This window comes from Xiphophorus hellerii, chromosome 4 (assembly GCF_003331165.1).
Source record: "Xiphophorus hellerii strain 12219 chromosome 4, Xiphophorus_hellerii-4.1, whole genome shotgun sequence".
Lineage (NCBI taxonomy): Eukaryota > Metazoa > Chordata > Actinopteri > Cyprinodontiformes > Poeciliidae > Xiphophorus > Xiphophorus hellerii.
In genome coordinates this window covers 19717326-19735165 of record NC_045675.1, presented here as the reverse complement: position 1 = coordinate 19735165, position 17840 = coordinate 19717326, and the positions used below count along the sequence as shown (strand labels likewise).

Below are 17840 nucleotides of genomic sequence, written 5' to 3'. Positions count from 1 at the left end.
GGAGAGATGATCTTAGCGGCAGAGTGCTGCCAGGGTGAGGCGTGGCCTTTTGTCAGTGAGGACATGGTGCCATCTAGAGGGAGCTTCTACATTTGAATCAAGTTGATGAAAAGCAGAGCCTTTACCTTTCAGAGTGCTTTGCTTTCACCATTATACAAATATACTGTCACTTAGCATTTGCATGATAAGGATAAAATTTTTCCATAGCACTAGTGGAATAAGTATTGATTTTAAACCAGTGAATTTATAAATGCAGAAAAAAGTGCAGTGCGTCAGTGCTTCTGGTCTTTTTTCAAGGTCGACTTTAACTCTCAACAGCAGCATCACTGCCTGTTTTTGACTGTGCAGTAACACTTTAAGGACAAGACAAGAACTCATGGCTCATAGACAGACAGACTGGTAACCTAGATTTAAAGGAGATATGATAAAATTGATGAAACATTTTTAAAGATGTTTTTATTTGAATTACAAGTCAATTGAAACTGGTCATCATTCGAGCAGGTTAATAATGGCATCAAAAGTAAACTTCTTAATGTTCAGACTAATCTTTTGATCATATCCAAATAATAACATCAAACAAAAGAATAGAAACAAACCAAATCTACCTTAAAGAAGAGTTCGTAAGAGAAAAGAAGTAAATTCAAAGGAAGAACACTTTTGAGGTTTGATAGATTCTGAATCTAGAAAGTTTAGAACAATAAAAACAAAAACTGGAATGTAGGTTGATTAAAAAAGGCATGATTTTTCAGCAGAATAATGTACAAGGCAAACGGTTTTGATTTTTATCATGCTTGTTGTCTTACTGCTGCAGATCTGTTATCATGTTGTCATGGAGCTGTCTCTAGTGATGTTGTAATCACACTAATATTTATGCCCTAATAGAAATTTAAATAATGTTTGCCTTGTCATATTAAACAGTCAATAAAAAAGAGTTATCCCTCGTTTTTAACCCCTTATTCTGTAAACAACAGAAAGACAAACACATGGAACTATTAGATTTAACCATCTATTGCTTACTTACTCCAACATTTAGCAGGATTCAATTTACAGTAAGAAGAAGAACAGTTTGCATTCATACATAAACATATTAGTCATTATTGAAATATATAACTGATCCTAGATTATTTTTGGTTTATTTTAATCAGTTCCTCGATCGTAATACTTCAGATCATCCGGGTCACCATGGCTACTGCTACAGACAAAGCTAGTGCTCCAGCAAGCAGCTATTTCAATGTTTATCCCTGACTTCTCAAGGTGTTCTGCTTTATTACTCAATGTAAAAGTAAAAACAGTTAGTAGAAATATTGAAGTTAGCTAGTTTATGACATTTTCTCATAAAAAAAAAAGAGCACAGATTCAATGACTATTAAAATTCTTACGTTAGTAAAAGAGGTTCTTAAGAAAAAATCATCCCAGCTATCCTGAAAGGACAGTCATCTCTGTCAGTGATGAATAAAAAAAGGGGAATTTTGGCTTTAAACAGTGGGGAAAAAAGAGGTTCTAACAGTTTTATTAAAATAACTTTTTGAGACTCTATTTCTTTCCCCTATGGTGAACACCAACCACCATATAATTTTCTGTTGAAACATTCAAGCCGGCGGGTTTTAATTTGTCCCGACAGACCCTGACCTCAGGCCTTGCCGGCGTCCCTCTTCCCACTCCTCCCTCGCCTCTGCAGGGGTCGTGTTTCTGCAGGTAACCTATGAAAGTGTCCCACCCACCGCCAACACGAACCATGACATGACGCTCATTCAGCATCTGCAAAGGTGACATGAGAGAGGAAGGTCAGTGCATGTTTGGGAATTCTTATTTATATGAAAAGTACGACATTAAAAAACACACACACACATACACCCACACCCCCACAAAACACTGTAATTATCACAAGCTTCTTGGACGTGTAGCTCTGGCAATGAGAACCAAATAATCTCTTGGGTTGCTTTGTCCAAATCTCATTAAACCAAATGAAATTGCATCTCAAGGCACCAGCTGAGCACACATGCAGCTCTAATCCAGACATAAGCATGCATGCTCACACACACACTCACCCCCACACACCGACATGTACAGATCTGCAACACAAAGCATACGAAAGCTACTGGCAAAAATAAGGACCACAGCATGACCATGGTATATGATGACTATAGTTTCAGTGAGGTGAGCTGAATCTTAATCAAACCATTATTTACAGATTTCATCAAGCCTTGTAAAGGAAAAAGAAATTGAAATGAGTTCAGCACAGCCTCCCAGGGGACTTTACAAAGCCATCCATTTCCTGCCACTGTCCACGACCCCAGCACCCCCCCTCACGCCTATCACCAATAAACCCTTCATTACTAAACCATTAAAATTGTGGTAATACACGCGGATCCTCTCCTCTCGTGTGCAGATGTGTGTTTAACATGGCACACTGGCAGCCAGGGGCGGGAGTGAGGGGGTGAATCAATGCTACAAGCAAAGACATGCGCAAAGAGACCGACCAATCGAGCAGCTTCAAAGGAAACTCCAGACACGGTTCGGCTCAGCTGTCATCCTGCGGATTAAAATGTTAAGGTTGACAGGGGTCAAGTCTGACATGCTGGATAAACATCTCATCAGTCACCATATAATGAGTCTGTCGTCCTTCCAGTCATAATTTCTTTTCTGATTTTATTCCTACATTTTGTCAGCTAATAAAACTGGAGGTGTTTGACTTGGCAACTGTATCCCGCATATTTAACTGCTTTAATCTCCTTTTAAAGGGGCCGAGTATTTTACTCCCCTTTTTACCAAAGTGATCATCAGAATAAAAGATGCCATTCTGTGATAAAATATTCTGCAGAAGGTCGCTTTGTGGACTGACCCGTCTATATATGTGTCACCCCCGGCTCAGTTTTCCAAACAATGTGTGCTACGTCTGCAGCCCGTAAACCATAGTCTAGATTCCCATGTGTCCTCCTCCCTGGCTGCTCCATTGATTCTTTCTCTCCTCTCCTGCTGAAATATGCATGAGTGTGGTAGGGCTGAGGACAAACACTTGCCAATAGGAGGCAGGCTTTAGCCACATCCACTATTTTAATCAGTTCCTCTGATGTTGCTGGAAATCACATCCAGAATTTACATTTAACAATAAAGAAACAAACCAAAACGAATTAAATGATGAATGATAACGTCCAATTCCTGAAGTATCTATGCAGGTTTTCTGTTTTTGCAAGACGTCCCACTCTGCATGAAACATGATTAACAGAAATCACAACTTCCTTGACTCTGAATTATTCTTCTTAGCTGCAGTATGCAAAACTATAAAACTGCATCTTGGGCTAAAGCTAACTGTATGTTTTGACTCCTAGCATTGTTAGCATTCCAACACATGAATCTTAGATGGAAAAGATGGTGAACATCAGCTTGTGATAACAATATTGAGAGCAGTGAGTACATTTTAAAAGCTCTGGCGCTCACTTGGTCTCTTTGAGTAAAGAATTCATGTTAAAGCTTGTTGCTTTTATGACATGCTAAGGTGGTGATGTTTGCCAGTGACAACTCAGCAATAGATGCAAATATATTATTAAAGCCTCACGTTGCACATATTTATTCTTAACACAGAAGTTATGAATAGCAATAAGTCTGTATGCAGACATAATTTAGACCAAAATCTTTCAGACTACGTTTATGTAGTATTTAGCAAATGCAGTTTAACTTTTGAAGCTTAAGTTATCATATCTATCTCATAAAGTACATCTATGAAGCCATTAGCTCACCAAGATAAGACGGCATAACACGAGTTTACTTAATGAAATGCTTAAATGCTTAATGAAATGTTGACACTGTATCAACTTCTATTTTTAGATGTTCTCAATGTTCTTTAGATGTATTGCCAACAACAAAAAATCCTTTTTTTTAAACAAGCGTTTATTATTTATTCAGTTTTATATTAATTATTTAATTTTATAATTCACACAGTGTATACTCTTGGCTTCTTTTTTGGTCAATCATTTCTAATGTTCTCCATCAGTTTTAGGATCAGAAGTTAACATGAGAGCAGTGAGATAATTTTGTTAATGTTTTACTCAAGAATACTTGACAGAGGCTGAAAGAGTTTACAAATAAAGACAAGGAAGAAGAAGGATTTTCCTTCTTTGATGGTTTTACCCAGACGCATCATCTTCAAAACAAGATTTCTACAACATGAAAAACATACATGAGCTTCCACGACGATTCAGGGGTGTTTAAATGCATTTCCTTTCTATGGACACCATCAGTCCGTATCCCTGCTACAAAGCTGAAGGAAAACCTAATTGGTTTCAGAAAGAAAGGAAACCTTTCCTTTTTTTCAACACCAAAGAATGGCAAGGCACTCCACAGCCAGCATGATTGAATAGTCTCCAGAGGGAATAGAAGGAGGGGAGGCAGGCGGGGATGGGTGTGAAGTTTACACGTGAGGAGGGGCGGTCACGCTCCGCCGCTCATTAACAAGCTGTCTGATTAAAGCCCCTTGCTAATGACTTTGCCTCGGTAATCAATAGTATCTGGTCTTTAAAAAGGTCTGCACACACCAAGTGCTCTCCCAGAAACAGTGCAGGGGTTATCATGATTTATGCTAATTGAGGTGTATGGCATGTTTCACTGCACACCCACAGGCATCAGTGTGCTTCAAGGTAACAAATGACATGAAGGCTGATGGGCCGTGCCACTCTGTTAGAACGGCTGAAATGTGGTTGCTTGACAGCAGTCATGTGAAAAGGGAAAAGCAGAATCGTAGTTGTTGCCTAAACTGGTAATTATGGTTGGAAACTGGCAGCTGGACACAGTTATGTTGACATTGACATCCTCTAAGACGAGGCTGCACAGAAAGGATGAGCGCAACTGGCAAAACAACACATGCATACTGTAGAAATACCAATCAAACCAAATGTTGCAACAAAATAAAATATTTCACTGTCTACATCAAAATACTTTGACTTGCTTTGGTTAGTATATTATCTCTATTTTAGCCTTGGCTGACTTTTACTGGTGTTCATGTGGTGTAGCTGAGAAGTCTGCTGAAAAGAAACTGCTGTGCTTTGACTTAAAGGTGTGCATTCATGTTTTACAGGTGCAACAAAAGATATGTTATATCTGCAATAAATTACCTCTGACAGTGCCAAGAACTAGTTCAGAAACTGTACTGATTCATGTTGTCTTCAGTGACCAAAGAATTAAAGTTCAACCTAAAGGCAACCTTTGTGTAGAGGAAATATTCTTCTTATGCTTCATCTACAGAGCTGACAGCATTCAGATAGTATGTCCTGAAGTCAGCCGTAGTGCATTAATGCTATTTATTTGTGTAGATGGGCGGACGCAAAAAGCTCGCCCCTCATATTTAAAACCTCCTTCACACAGATGGTTGAGACTCCCAAGTGGGCTGCCATTTAAACCACACGCCAGGGTCACGTCTCTGCACACTCATCCTCAGAGAGCCGGGTTTGTTTTTCCTCCAGGTTTTGTACTCTTCGCTGAAGGTCCACATCCTGAATACAATCTTTGTCAGCTGAATCCTATTCTGACCGTTGGTTGCCAAGCAACCCTGCCTCCCATTCCTTGAGCCTCTATACGGACGCATACGAGTGGAGCGTGACTGAAGACGGCTGAGAGGCACGCAGTTGCTGAATTTCAGCTGCTTTGACACAATGCACTTGTTGCTAACTGGATTGTTGATCAACAGTCTAAAGGGACATCATACTTTACTTTGCATTTAGATGTTTTTATACGTTATTAAAGCATCACAAAAAATCTCTCAAAGGCCACCTGCAGGTATTAGTTACCAACAGCACCGGTGTTGTTTATTTCTGCTGCTCTTTTTTGATGTTTTAGGGTTGGGCTTCATGGTTTTGCTAGAATCTAGTTCTAGTCTTGGAGTCTTGATCTGTTAGTTCTCACTCCCACCACCTGCTCTTTGTTACTAATCAACTTACCTGTTTCTAATTACGCCAATCACCTTTGTATTTGTTTATATACAGGTGCATCCCAACAAGCACAAGCATCAGCAAAACACATTATATTTATTAAAAAAATGTTGAGTATATTATATAGTTGATACCAGGGTTTATTTGTGTTAGTTTAAATACATAAATTTTAGCAGAATTAGCTAAAACAAGGAATGCCATTGTTGTAGCTTTTGTCCTGGATATGTCTGTGTGTCTTGAATCTTAAAGTAGTGACTCAAGTTAAAGTCAACTTTTTATGATTGTTTGTCAAAGTCTTGCACAGCTTTTGCTTCACAATCTGCTCAAGGATATGATTTACGAATGTTGCTTCAGCACCTTTCCTGCCAAGCTTTTTTCTTCCACTCAACTTTCCAGCCACATGTTTGGATATAGCCAGCTTCGAAGACAGTGTTACGTGGTTTACATTCAGCCTAAGACTTATTTGTGTATTTTTCAGACTAAGTTAGCAGGATTCTTACCCGTAAATACAGAACCTTGTCCCCTACACGGTAGCAGCCTTTTGGCTGCTTCTCAACAGGGAACCTTGTGGGGCAGCTGCAGGGAGGATTTTCAATGATGCTTCTCACCTGAAAGAAATAAAAAAATATATACTTCAGGGTCAAGGAACTAACGAAATAAGGCCAAACAAAATACATTTCGCTGGAAAAAAATGCATACAATGTCATCCAAAATGCTTGTGCTGACGCTCCTTCTGCTTTTGGACTTGTTGGAAGAACGAGGGGTTTGTGTTGCTGGTTGGGAGGGTGTGGCAGTTTTGCAGACTTTGGGAGTCTGTTTGTTTTCTGTGGCTGGGCAGACTTCAGCAGAGGATCCCAGAGTTTGGTCTGTTAGGGGCGCTGACAGCAGAGCGGAAGCAGATGTGTCAGTGGTGCAAGATGAAGAGAACAAAGAGGGTTGTGTTGAGGCTGCGCTTGTACAAAGGCTAGAAGCTAAGGGGAGGGGCTGGGGAGGGGGCGAGCCTGTAGGCAGAGGGTCTGTGGTGGCTGATGGAAGATCAGAGGCAAAGGAGGTAGTGAGAGGTTCAGGCACACAGGTTGTGTTCGAAGTGAGAGGGACAAGTGAATGAGGAGGGGAAGGGGTTGAGGGAAGGGGCAACATTGGTGGTGGTGAGTACAATGATGCTGGATAAAAAAAGCAGAGAGGAGATGATGGAGATAAGCACCCAGCCTCCTCTCTTTCTATCTCTTTTTCCAGTTTCACCAGGCCTGGTGGCTCCACTCCGTACCTGTCAGTGAGATGTAACAAAAAAAAAATCAGAATCAGAACTGATAAATCAACATAAAATCATTTCATTTACTTCCAGTCTGGGATTGGCAAAACATTAAATTCCACTTGGGTAACAACAAAGTCAACCTATTTGATTGTAGTGAAAGGAGTAATTCCCACATGAGCTAAAGGTAACGAGTTGTTTTTGATTATTATTACAACTCTCACATTCACTCATTTTGAGAATTAAAAATTTTACACCCAGTGTTATTGGGTATGTTTTGATACATCTAAAAAGTAAAATCCTGAGCTAAAATTCCCTTTCTTGTTTTTTTTAATTATTATTATTTTCTCTCAACAGCACCAGGGCAGCCCGCCCAAAAAACAAATGTCTAATTTTAACTATTTTTATTTCTAATTTGGCACAGTTAAGGTAGTATTTATCCACTCCCTGAAACTTTGCCAAGTTTAGTTTACCTGGCTGCAATGCGTCCCAGCTCCATCAGGCAGAGGCACACCTTCCAAGGCTGCTTGTGTAGGACTACATCAGCAGACAGGGCAAAAATGATGAAAAGAAGAATAGAAATGTGACTCACATGAAAGAAAAGATGTTTCTGGAGATAAAAGTCTGTTTTTGACAAAAGGAAACAGGAGCTCCACCTGAAGCAGGAGGGGGAGGTACAGGGAATATCCTTCCTCACTGTGGCTTCCTATCTTTAAAGGTGAACAGGAATTCATGTGGGTTCCTTCAGGTGAGGGCATATGGGTGTCAGAGATTCACTGGCCATGAAAATCTCTGCAACTCCCCAAGTCTTCTCACCAACATAACTTGGGTTATTAAGGTCACTTAATTTGAATTAAAACACAATCCTATTTTAATCGCATAAGTCGCATGAGTCAAGCATAAGGTTTTGTTTATTTCATAGCAAAAGAAACAGAGAGAGGAAACTCCATCGCAATTATATGTCATGTGGATTTACCTCCATATTATCATTGTCACTCATCTCTTTCTTGCTTGTACTGGCCCAAGTTAGAGGTGTGCAGAGAGTAAAATATTTAACAATACTGGATTTCCATCCTCTATGATAATTGTAGATCAAGTTTATGTTAAATAATATGAAGACACTTCTTTTGAAATGTAAACGTCAATCAGCATACCATCTGTTGACTTTATAATATTTCCTCTGCTTATAAATCAGATTACAACCACTTATTTTACTCATAGCTCTCTTTGGGTAACTGCCCAGATTTTCTGTTGTGATCTGTGATCTTCTGGACTCTCATTTCCCTCGTTTCAAAACTTTAATTAATGCCTGGCCATACAATTGTTTTGTTGTTTTTGACTCAAATTTAAAACACTCCTCAATTTTTGAGTAGAGATTTGTATGTTTTTTTGTCAAAACTGACTAGAAATCATGACAAAAAATATATATTTTGAAAACACAAACTGAATTATCCTGAATTGTCCTGGTACTTGTCATTTTTAAATCACAGATGGCCTTTTCTGCAAATACAGTAATGTTTAAGTTTATGCAATCGCAGCAAGCTAAAATATCACATACTGTGAAGTTAGTACAAATTTAAATTGTACTTAAATGCACAATTAATGCTGTGCAATAGTTTGTCAGCAGAGGGAGAAACACGTCAGAGTTGTTTTAGGGAGAAAAAAAAAAAATCCAGATTTAACTCACCCAGATCCTCAGACTCAAAAAGGTATGCCTCATCAACTCCAATCTTTCGACACCAGTAGAGGAAGTTGGCAGTATTGTCTCTGGCAAAAAAGGATCCAGAAGTTGCATCAGCTCGCCAGTGGATCACTCTTCTGACAAAGGCCTGTAATTGTTTTAGAGGTATGACGTGAGTCTGCAGTGGGTACAAGTTTATTTTTTCTTACAGAAAATTTTAATTAGTCTTCAGACAGTCCTTAAACTTACATATTGGGAAACAACACAAACAAAGAATCTAGTTGCAGCAGCCTATATGTGTACATACAAGTTGCTGCTGCATTATCCATTGTGGAGATTGGTCTGTGCACAAAAAAAGCAATTTAGGAAAAATATCCTGTCAGAACACCACTGTAGCAAAGTCAAACATAACAGAAAAAAGCACTGGACAGCTTACATTTATTAGTTTTTTCTGACAGTCCGAGACCAAATAACCTTTTATGAGCAAATTCACATAAAGTAAAATAATTTTCGATACCTTTGTATATTACAGGAAATGTAATACCATCTGTAAACTATTTTCCTGCATTTATTATTCTTGATTGTACAAAGAATGTGTGATTATTGTCTTCAATAGTTTGGTGTCTCCCTTCTTAATTGTATAATTTTTCTCATTTCTGATGCTGTCTTCTTTTAAAGATTCTTTTATAGATATATGTTTAAAGTCTTAGAACGTAACAAGAAGAATTGCATTTTCTATAAAAATGGAAGTGTCTTTAACAAGTAGCTTCTTAACTGTTTGTTAAAAGGGCACATGTTGCATTCATTGAATGCTCTTGCTGAAATTTGCTGAAATTTGAGTTCAATTGGAGAACAGTTACTGAAATGTAATGAGTAGAATCAGCAGGAAAAATGAAATAGTCTGCGAATTTGGTGACAGAAAATTAATCATTTAAGCTGAATAATTGGAGTATTATTGAATAACAAAAATCTATAACTGTGTTGTAATTAATATTTTGTCTGGTAAAAATGTTTATTCATAAACAAAGAGAGCTAAGATAATCCCCAGTTTTTAAATTTTTTTAAAATCTGAATTCCAATGGTATTGGTAATCTCTGAAATATATTGAAACATGGATACCTGACTGAAATATTAATGGAATTGCTCATTGATGCATGTTAAAACCAAAAATAATCGTCCACTTGTAGTTTTATTTTATATATTTTATATCACTTATGCTTTTGTGTTCCCATTTCTAAGAGTGTCTCTGCGAAGTCCTCTGTAGATTTGCACTATTGTAAATTGCCATAGTCTTTTTTTGCATTCATCGTTTAAAAAAAGAAAAAGAAGTCTCAAAAATTAAATAGAATTGAAGTTAAATTGGATTTAGTTGATTTTATTTAGGAATAATTTGAAAAGTAAAATTCATCAGATTATCTGTGTTGATTATTTAAAATGAACGGTTATTTATTAATAGTATGTAATCCTTGAGTGACAGTCTGATTTGTATGGAAGCCCGTTTCCGCCACTCTGTAAAAAAAAAAAATCTCATTATAATGAGATAGTATTTCATTATAATGAGATACTATCTCATTGTTTTGAGATAGTATCTCATTATTTTGAGATAGTATCTCATTATAATGAGTTACTATCTCATTATAATGAGATACTATCTCATTATTTTGAGTTACTATCTCATTATTTTGAGATAGTATCTCATTATTTTGAGATAGTATCTCATTATAATGAGATACTATCTCATTATTTTGAGTTACTATCTCATTATTTTGAGATAGTATCTAATTATTTTGAGATACTATCTCATTATAATGAGATAATTTATTTTTATTTTTTTTAACAGAGTGGCGGAAACGGGCTTCCATAGAATTTGCCAACCGCCAAAAAAAAAATCGAAGAAGAAGAAGAAGCCGTTGTAGAGGAAGAAGACGGAGGGCACGTGGTCTGTTTTGTTTAACGTGTGAATGTTTAAACATTTCTTCGGTCCAGCTTAAACAAGTTCATGAACAAGTGGTTCAGTGCTGCGGAAGAAACATTCACAGAGTTTAACGAAATAACCGTCGAGTCGGAGGAAGAGATGGACGATCAGCGCAGACTGCTGGCTTTTTCCCGGACTCCCCAGATCATCTTACACCGAATAGGTAGGAAACACCAACGTTTGGTGTTCCGTCTCGCCGGCAACGATCGTGGCCAGACATTTTTTCTAACTTTCGGAATCTATAAATGTTGCTTTGACATTTTGGCTCCCTGTTAAAGTTTTAAAATAATATAATGGGTTGTCTACTCTTAAGTTATATCAGTTTCATCTAGCTACGGCGAATCGTCACATGACCAGGCATCTTTACGTTTTGCCTGTACGAGAGCAAGTCAATAAAATACTTTAATAATCAACTATAAGTAAAATATCTTGTTCATATGTTCTTCTACTGAAGATATACATTGATAATTTTATCCCCGCATGCATCCGTTATTCATAAGAAGACTAACGTAAGCATGGCAACCAGCCCCGCAGCGGAGTTAGCCGTGCTGCTAGTTGTGCTGTTGGCAAGCTTTTTTTTTTCTTTTCTTCTTTCTCTCTTTCTTCCTTTACCTCGTAGTGGTTCTATTATTTTAGGGACTCCCGCACTTCCCATGTCTGTGCCCTCTGGCCCCCGGACTTTTTTTTCAGCATTTATAATTTTTAAACCGTTAACATGTTTTTTCCGAGCCGCCTTTAAACTCAACACGAGCGCGAAGATACTCTCGCCGTTTTTGCACATGTGCGGAACCAACTGATAAACAAACAGATGTTTATTGATATTTTAACAGTCTAATGGGTGTTATCAATAGATGCTGACACAACCGGCCCTTTAAGAACATTCAGATTTTTAATAAGGCCCAAACTGAAAATGAGTTTGACGCCCCTGGTCTACACTGATCCTAATATGCCATAGTACAGTACTTACTTGAGTAGATTGATTTTGCATACAGAAATAGACTTCAAAGATTGGAAATATTGGTTCTTAGACTAACATGATTACTCAGCATTTTTGTTTGCATCATTATTGTTTAGAGTGTATTAATAAACATGGTTATTTTATTTGAAAGGTTGCAAACATGTTTAGCTATTTATTTTTAAGTTAAAAGCTCTTTTACTGTCTCCCCACAAAATCAGCTTTCTGATAATTAGAAAGATACAGCTGATAAAAATTGAAAGAGAAAGGGAGACAGATAAAAAAAATATGAAGGCTAAATAAATACAGTACATAGTGGATGAATATTCACTATATACTGCATGTATCCTATGTCTTCTACATCACTGTCACTCCCTCAGTTGATAGTTCCCACTCTGTAAAGGGCCATACTTTGTGACCCTTTCCACAAATTATGGCCTATGTTTAGTGCACTGAATTACTAAAATATGTTGTCATCTTTTAGTAAAATCTTACTAAAGATGATCATCTTACTACAGACCAAGTGTCGTGCTTGGTCTGGTTAAACAGGCAGAAGTTCCTCCAGGATGTACATTTGTGCATAATAACACATTTTCACCTGACTTTGGCACATAAAGACAAAGCCATCTGCATGATGTGGCATTTAAAAAAATCTAAAAAAAAAATCACTCTGCGCTGATCAGCCATCTAAAATGAGTCTAAAGACATTTGTAATCATGCCTCGTTATTATAGGTTATGCATGCGATTATTTTTATTTTTTTGTATGTATAAATAGATTAGATTAGTGTAAATTAGTTTACGTAGTTTCCCACTGGCAACAATAAATCCTGAATATAAAACTGACATTTAACTAACATAACCAACATAAAATGTAATAATTCCTAAATAACAGAAATAATTATATCTTGCACTTAATTAAAAATTTCCAATTAGAAATTTGGGATTAAATTAAAGTCTTCTCTCATTTACTTCAATAAATAAAGTTAACAATTCCTCTTTCTTCTGTTTTCTTCTCTAGATCGCCAACGACATAACATTTATAAGAAGCTATGTGACCTGGAGAGGAGCTCCACTCTGGACCAGGAGGAGTTAGAACCTCTGCAGGGGAAACAAGAACAGGAAGAGCCAGATGATCAACAGAGAAAAGAAGAGCAGGAGGATCTAAAACATCAGCAGATAAAAGTGGAAGGGAAAGAAGTTTACTGCAGTCAGAGTGAAGAACAGGTTGCATCAAAACAGGAGACTGACACCTTCATGGGGTCTACTGTTTATGAGCAAACACACCAAGTCAACTTCCAGGAAGCTGCTGAAGCTGAGAAGAAAAATCAGGAAAGAAGCAAACCTTTCTCATGTGTCATCTGTGAAAAATGTTTCACTACCAAATATGCTCTCAATGATCATATTAGAATTCACACTCGTGAAAAGCCGTTTTCATGTGGGAACTGTGGACAAAGTTTTAGTCAAAAACAGAATTTGACTAAGCACATGATGATTCACACTGGTGAAAAGCCGTTTTCATGTGGGAACTGTGGACAAAGTTTTAGTCAAAAACAGGATTTAACTCGGCACATGATGATTCACACTGGTGAAAAGCCGTTTTCATGTGGGAACTGTGGACAAAGTTTTAGTCGAAAGCAGAATTTAACTCGGCACATGATGATTCACACTGGTGAAAAGCCGTTTTCATGTGGGAACTGTGTACAAAGTTTTAGTCAAAAACAGGATTTAACTCGGCACATGATGATTCACACTGGTGAAAAGCCGTTTTCATGTGGGAACTGTGGACAAAGTTTTAGTCGAAAGCATCATTTAACACGGCACATGATGATTCACACCGGTGAAAAGCCGTTTTCATGTGGGAACTGTGGACAAAGTTTTCGTCAAAAACAGGATTTAACTCGGCACATGATGATTCACACTGGTGAAAAGCCGTTTTCATGTGGGAACTGTGGAAAAAGTTTTAGTCGAAAGCAGAATTTAACTCAGCACATGATGATTCACACTGGTGAAAAGCCATTTTCATGTGGGAACTCTGGACAAAGTTTTAGTCAAAAACAGGATTTAACTCAGCACATGATGATTCACACTGGTGAAAAGCCGTTTTCATGTGGGAACTGTGGACAAAGTTTTAGTCGAAAGCAGAATTTAACTCGGCACATGATGATTCACACTGGTGAAAAGCCGTTTTCATGTGGGAACTGTGGACAAAGTTTTAGTCAAAAACAGGATTTAACTCGGCACATGATGATTCACACTGGTGAAAAGCCGTTTTCATGTGGGAACTGTGGAAAAAGTTTTAGTCGAAAGCAGAATTTAACTCAGCACATGATGTGTCACACATGAGCTATTTTCCATATTTGTCCTATGTTGAGTTTCATTATAAAAGTCATTTAGATGAAAGCTGGAGGGCTTTCTTGTTTATAAAGTGGGAAAATGGTTTAAGTTTGTAATTTGTTAAATGTGATCATTTGGATCTTGACATTTGGATACTTAGAGATGTACAATATGAATTTGAAGTATTGATTTGTATTGTTCTGTATGGAAAGAATGAGTGGGGTGAATTACGTTTACTTTAATACATTTTTAATCCAAAATAAAATGTGCTGTTGTGCACTCTTTGTAGATTTTCATTACAGTAATTGTTTTGCACTTTGAAATTTACTGTATTAAAAAAAGTCTTTGATAGGTTTGTCTTTAAAGCAAAACTAGACTGAAACTGATGCTGTTATTTGTTTCAAATTATATTAACCTGTCTATATAAAAGCTTTTCAAATAAATTAATATGCCCTTTTGCTTAGAAAATGCAATATACATATTTTCCTTCATTGATTGTGCTTGATTGTACAAAGTATGTGTGATTATTCTCTCCAATAATTTGGTGTGTAGCTTGTCGTAGTTGTATAATTTTTCTATTTTCTGCTGTGGCTGTTTTCTATTAAAGGTCACTATCTTTTTTTAAAGTTGAAACTAATTTAATCTCTACACATAGGTATGTGTTTGATTAATTCCTTACAAAGTCACATGATCACTTGCATTTCCTTTGAAAATGTAGTGAGTGCTGAACGCTACTGCTGTAATTTGCATAAATATTTGAGTTTAAGTGCATGATCATGCTTACAAAGGTAAAGTATAATATATATTGAAGTATTTCAGTATTAAAGAGAGTAACAACTTTTAACCCATACTGCAGTAACAAGAGTGTATAAGCTAACATTAGTCAAAAAGAAAGCTGTTAGCTTAAATATTAATATTATGTTGGCTTACGCTAGCGTGTTGGTTAACACGACTTAACCCATTAAATACGGGTGGTTTAGGTTTTAGGTAAAAAAATTTAATCTAATGTTAGCTTAAATTCGTTGGTTACCATGTTGCGGTATGTTAGCATAACATTAACTCAGTCCATTGAGTAAGTTTAGCTTAGCTTTTTTGTCCCAATTAAACAAAAGCTAATGTTACCTTAAATGCTACATCATGTTGGGTAACAGTAAATTAATCTGTTAAGGTTAGCAGCTATTTTGGCTGTGGGGTGGAGAGCGTTCTCTGTCTGCATCACTTGTGGCACAGCAGCTGCACTGCTGCTGAGAGGATGGCTCTGCAGAAAAAAATACCAATCTGCTTTCATCAACCTAAAAAACACTGTATAATTTCTCTTAAGTCCAGTCACATTTCTAAATCCAATTCAGTTGATTTGTATAACATTAATTTACAATAGGTAATCTCAAGACAATTTACCAAAAAAAAAGTCATTTCTATTCTACTTATTATATAGTGCAGCAATTTAAATGTATAATACAAGTCACAAAAAAAAGTTAAGTTATCCGAGTTAAAAATGCAGATTGCATCATGTCATTGACTCGTCATTGACTTGACTTGTTTATATGCTTCTCCCTCTTCAAATTACTTTTACTCTGTAATGATTGATTTTATCCATATTTTCAGGGGAAGCTGTGGAACCAACATGTACAGTAGGTACAGCCTCTCGTCAAACTTCAATATGACAGGTTATGAATATGAATATGAATAATTAGGGGGCGTGAGGGGAGGGGGTCGGAAGTGTTGACAGGTTTGTCTTAAAAGCAAAATGAGATTGAAACCGATGCTGTCATTTGTTTCAAATTATATTAACCAGTCTTATTTTTAGCTGTCTACAAGCTTTTCAGATACATTAAGATAACTTGGCTAGGCCAGGTTAAATAAGTTTTAAAAAGTCAAATGTGTTTTAGATTAAAAAGCATATATTGGTCAATGTACAGGCACCAAAGTAGTAAAAACCTGAAAGATTCTATCTATCTATCTATATCTATCTATCTATTCTATAATCTATCTAGGTTTTCTCCACATGGTAATTTCCTTCTTCTCCCTCAGGTTACTTTCCTCCATGCACCTCATTATATCTTTTGCCCACTCTTGCACTAGTTTTGTCAGACACAGATAACCTGAGCAAATCCAACAAGCAGTGTTTAGACGATGATTTCATTTGTTGAGACTAAAAGCCTACCAACCTTGACCTGTGTGGAAATATAACTACTTTCCTTGTTTAACCACAATTTGGCATGCCATTGTTTGCCTCTGGTTCGTCAGACAGACTCTGGCTTGCTTACCAGCAGATTAGTAGCATCCAGAAATCACTTTAATAAAATACTCCAATAACATGTATGGTTAATTAATTGGACTCCCTCAAGTTGTCTTACGTTTGGCTGTCTGTACATAATTATTTGCTCTGTGTACTGACACATCTGACTGATGGGAATAGGCACCAGTCTCTGTCACAAAATTACATTGTTATGTGGGTAAAGACAATGCTTGTCATTGAGTCAGAGTCCCCTACCCTTTTGGTGAAAAATCTATATGTCAATTATGAATAAATGCTTTTAACGAGGAACCCATGACATTTTACAATATAAATGTGACATGAGACAGAGCTTCATTTCTCTCTGCCCTTTCCAAAAGACAAGTGTATATCCTACTTCAGCAAGTTAATCTTAAGTTAGGGACACCAGTAAATAGGAAGTCAGCTGTGAATAGTTGCGATGAATTCATGATTTTACAGCACCTTGTTGCTGCTGGTGAGGATCATCTTCTCTTGGAGCATTTGTGCCAGCTGACAGAGGAGAACACCATTATCCAACTTTTCCATCAAACTGTCTGCAGTGAGGTTCAACCCTAAGGAATACACACAAACACACTAATCTATTTGCACAAAAGTACAACAATCAGACATACCTGGTGACAATAAAACATCTGCCTAACTATATAGACTTTCATTTCTATTAACTAATGACAGTTTTAACCTCAATGACCTCAAATAGTGAGGATCACATTGAGGGGAAATGAAAAGTTCACCAGGTGAACCAGGGGATTTGAAGGATGAGTCTTTTGCGCAAAAGATTTATCAAGTCTGAATCACTGCACCGACATCTTTCAACACGCTCTGACATGTGCAGACTCTTTATATTTTCCTGCACAATGCAAGCGAGTGGAGAGAAACATCTCTGAATGTAGGGGGATTTCAGGGATTTGGGACAATAATTAACTTGATTTGGTTTTTGTGCTAAAGAAAACGGACTGCATAGATGGTTCTAAATGCTTTAATCAAACTAAACGTTTTTGGGTCCTTTTCATCTTCAACTAACAAAAACTTAAAGTAAGCTGATGTTCATAAAGTGCCATGGTAGTGCTTTTCACATGTACATCCTCCTATTCAATTTCCTAGATTGAAAAACACCTGTGTTTGTATAGCTTGAGGGGAAAAAAAAATGATTATTTTTTTTTTTTCCACCTTGCATACTGTAGTAATTTATAATATAAAGAAGACTTCTCACCCATAATAGAGTTGAGCCAGAGGGCCAGATCTTCTTTCATGGGCAGGAGGCTAGCATCATGGCGGAAAGGCAACCACTGGTTGTACGTATGAAGACAGGTGAGGCCCGGCCCTAAGTCTCTGTACTTTGGAGAGAGAAGGCAGCTCATTCCCAACCCTGTCAGGTGCGTCGCACTCAGAGGATCATCAAAGCCGGCCATGCTCATCATTCCCGCTTCACTTTCCATGATTCTC

The 17840-nt window shown here is 37.2% G+C and overlaps 1 protein-coding gene across 1 annotated transcript; it reads right to left on the bottom strand.

The window, feature by feature from the left end:
- Nucleotides 1-439: 439 nt before the first annotated feature.
- Nucleotides 440-17840, bottom strand: gas2b (growth arrest-specific 2b). Its single transcript, XM_032559837.1, has 7 exons — nucleotides 17608-17840; nucleotides 16839-16948; nucleotides 8861-9002; nucleotides 7647-7710; nucleotides 6621-7188; nucleotides 6422-6529; nucleotides 440-1758 (listed from the first exon to the last, which is right to left on the bottom strand). The coding sequence occupies exons 1-7, from the start codon at nucleotides 17831-17833 to the stop codon at nucleotides 1534-1536; spliced, it is 1443 nt and encodes a 480-aa protein (XP_032415728.1). The 5' UTR covers nucleotides 17834-17840; the 3' UTR covers nucleotides 440-1533.

Excerpts from the sequence above, each read along its gene's own strand:
- gas2b (XM_032559837.1), bottom strand. The coding sequence starts at position 17,833 with ATGGAAAGTGAAGCGGGAATGATGAGCATGGCCGGCTTTGATGATCCT. Across the intron at positions 16,949-17,607 it reads CTGGCTCAACTCTATTATGG|GGTTGAACCTCACTGCAGAC; the intron begins GTGAGAAGTCTT and ends TGTATTCCTTAG. Across the intron at positions 1,759-6,421 it reads ACAAGGTTCTGTATTTACGG|ATGCTGAATGAGCGTCATGT; the intron begins GTAAGAATCCTG and ends TCACCTTTGCAG.